The sequence below is a fragment of the Octopus bimaculoides genome, chromosome 10 (assembly GCF_001194135.2).
Source record: "Octopus bimaculoides isolate UCB-OBI-ISO-001 chromosome 10, ASM119413v2, whole genome shotgun sequence".
Classification (NCBI taxonomy): domain Eukaryota; kingdom Metazoa; phylum Mollusca; class Cephalopoda; order Octopoda; family Octopodidae; genus Octopus; species Octopus bimaculoides.
In genome coordinates this window covers 46,186,259-46,187,063 of record NC_068990.1, presented here as the reverse complement: position 1 = coordinate 46,187,063, position 805 = coordinate 46,186,259, and the positions used below count along the sequence as shown (strand labels likewise).

Sequence of the window (805 nt, the reverse complement as noted above, 5' to 3'; positions counted from 1 at the left end):
TAATAATAATAATAATAATAATAATAATAATAATAATAATAATAATAATAATAATAGTAATAATAATAATAATAATAATAATAATAATAAAATAATAATAGTAATAATAAAAGTTACATACCACTTCTTTAACATTTGGCCTTCCAGTAGATAATTTGGTGACGAAACTTTGGTAGTATTTCTCCACTTTAGGGTCATCCAATGGTAATTTAAGATCTTTTGATTTTAATTTAGCGTATTCATGGGCACAGCCACGTATAAATTGCGGGAAATTCTCCATTAACATATATCTGAAAGAATTATGGATTAATTAAGGCGTGAGACCCATGGAGTGAAAAAGAATACAATTGTATACAGAATATTGGTTTCAAATTTTAGTACGAGGCCAGTATTTTCGGGGAAGAGGTTAGTCGATTACATGACACCAGTGCTCAGCTGGTATTTGCTCTATCGACCCCAAAATGATGAAAGGCAAAGTAGATCTCGGCGGAATTTGAACTCTAAAAGTAAAGACGGACGAAATGCCGCTAAGCATTTTGTCCAGTGTAAAAAGAATTTTGCCAACTCGCCACCTTGATTATTCTTTTATTCTTTTACTTGTTTCAGTCATTTGACTGCGGCCATGCAGGAGCACCGCCTTGAAGGGTGTTAGTCGAAGGAATCGATCCCAGTATTTATTCTTTGTAAGCCTAGTACTTATTCTATCGGTCACTTTTACCGAACCGCTAAGTAACAGGGACCACACCAGCATTGGTTGTCAAGCGATGGCAGGGGACAAACACACACACACACACACACACACACA

General features: G+C 34.9%; 1 protein-coding gene across 2 annotated transcripts in view; it reads right to left on the bottom strand.

The window, feature by feature from the left end:
- Nucleotides 1–805, bottom strand: part of LOC106874137 (tubulin polymerization-promoting protein family member 2) — a 68,208-nt gene that overhangs the window by 10,110 nt on the left and 57,293 nt on the right. For both annotated transcript variants that reach the window (XM_014921766.2, XM_014921757.2), the window contains exon 3: nt 122–290. In XM_014921766.2, the coding sequence (XP_014777252.1) occupies nt 122–290 (169 nt within the window). The remainder of the gene's footprint in view (nt 1–121; nt 291–805) is intronic.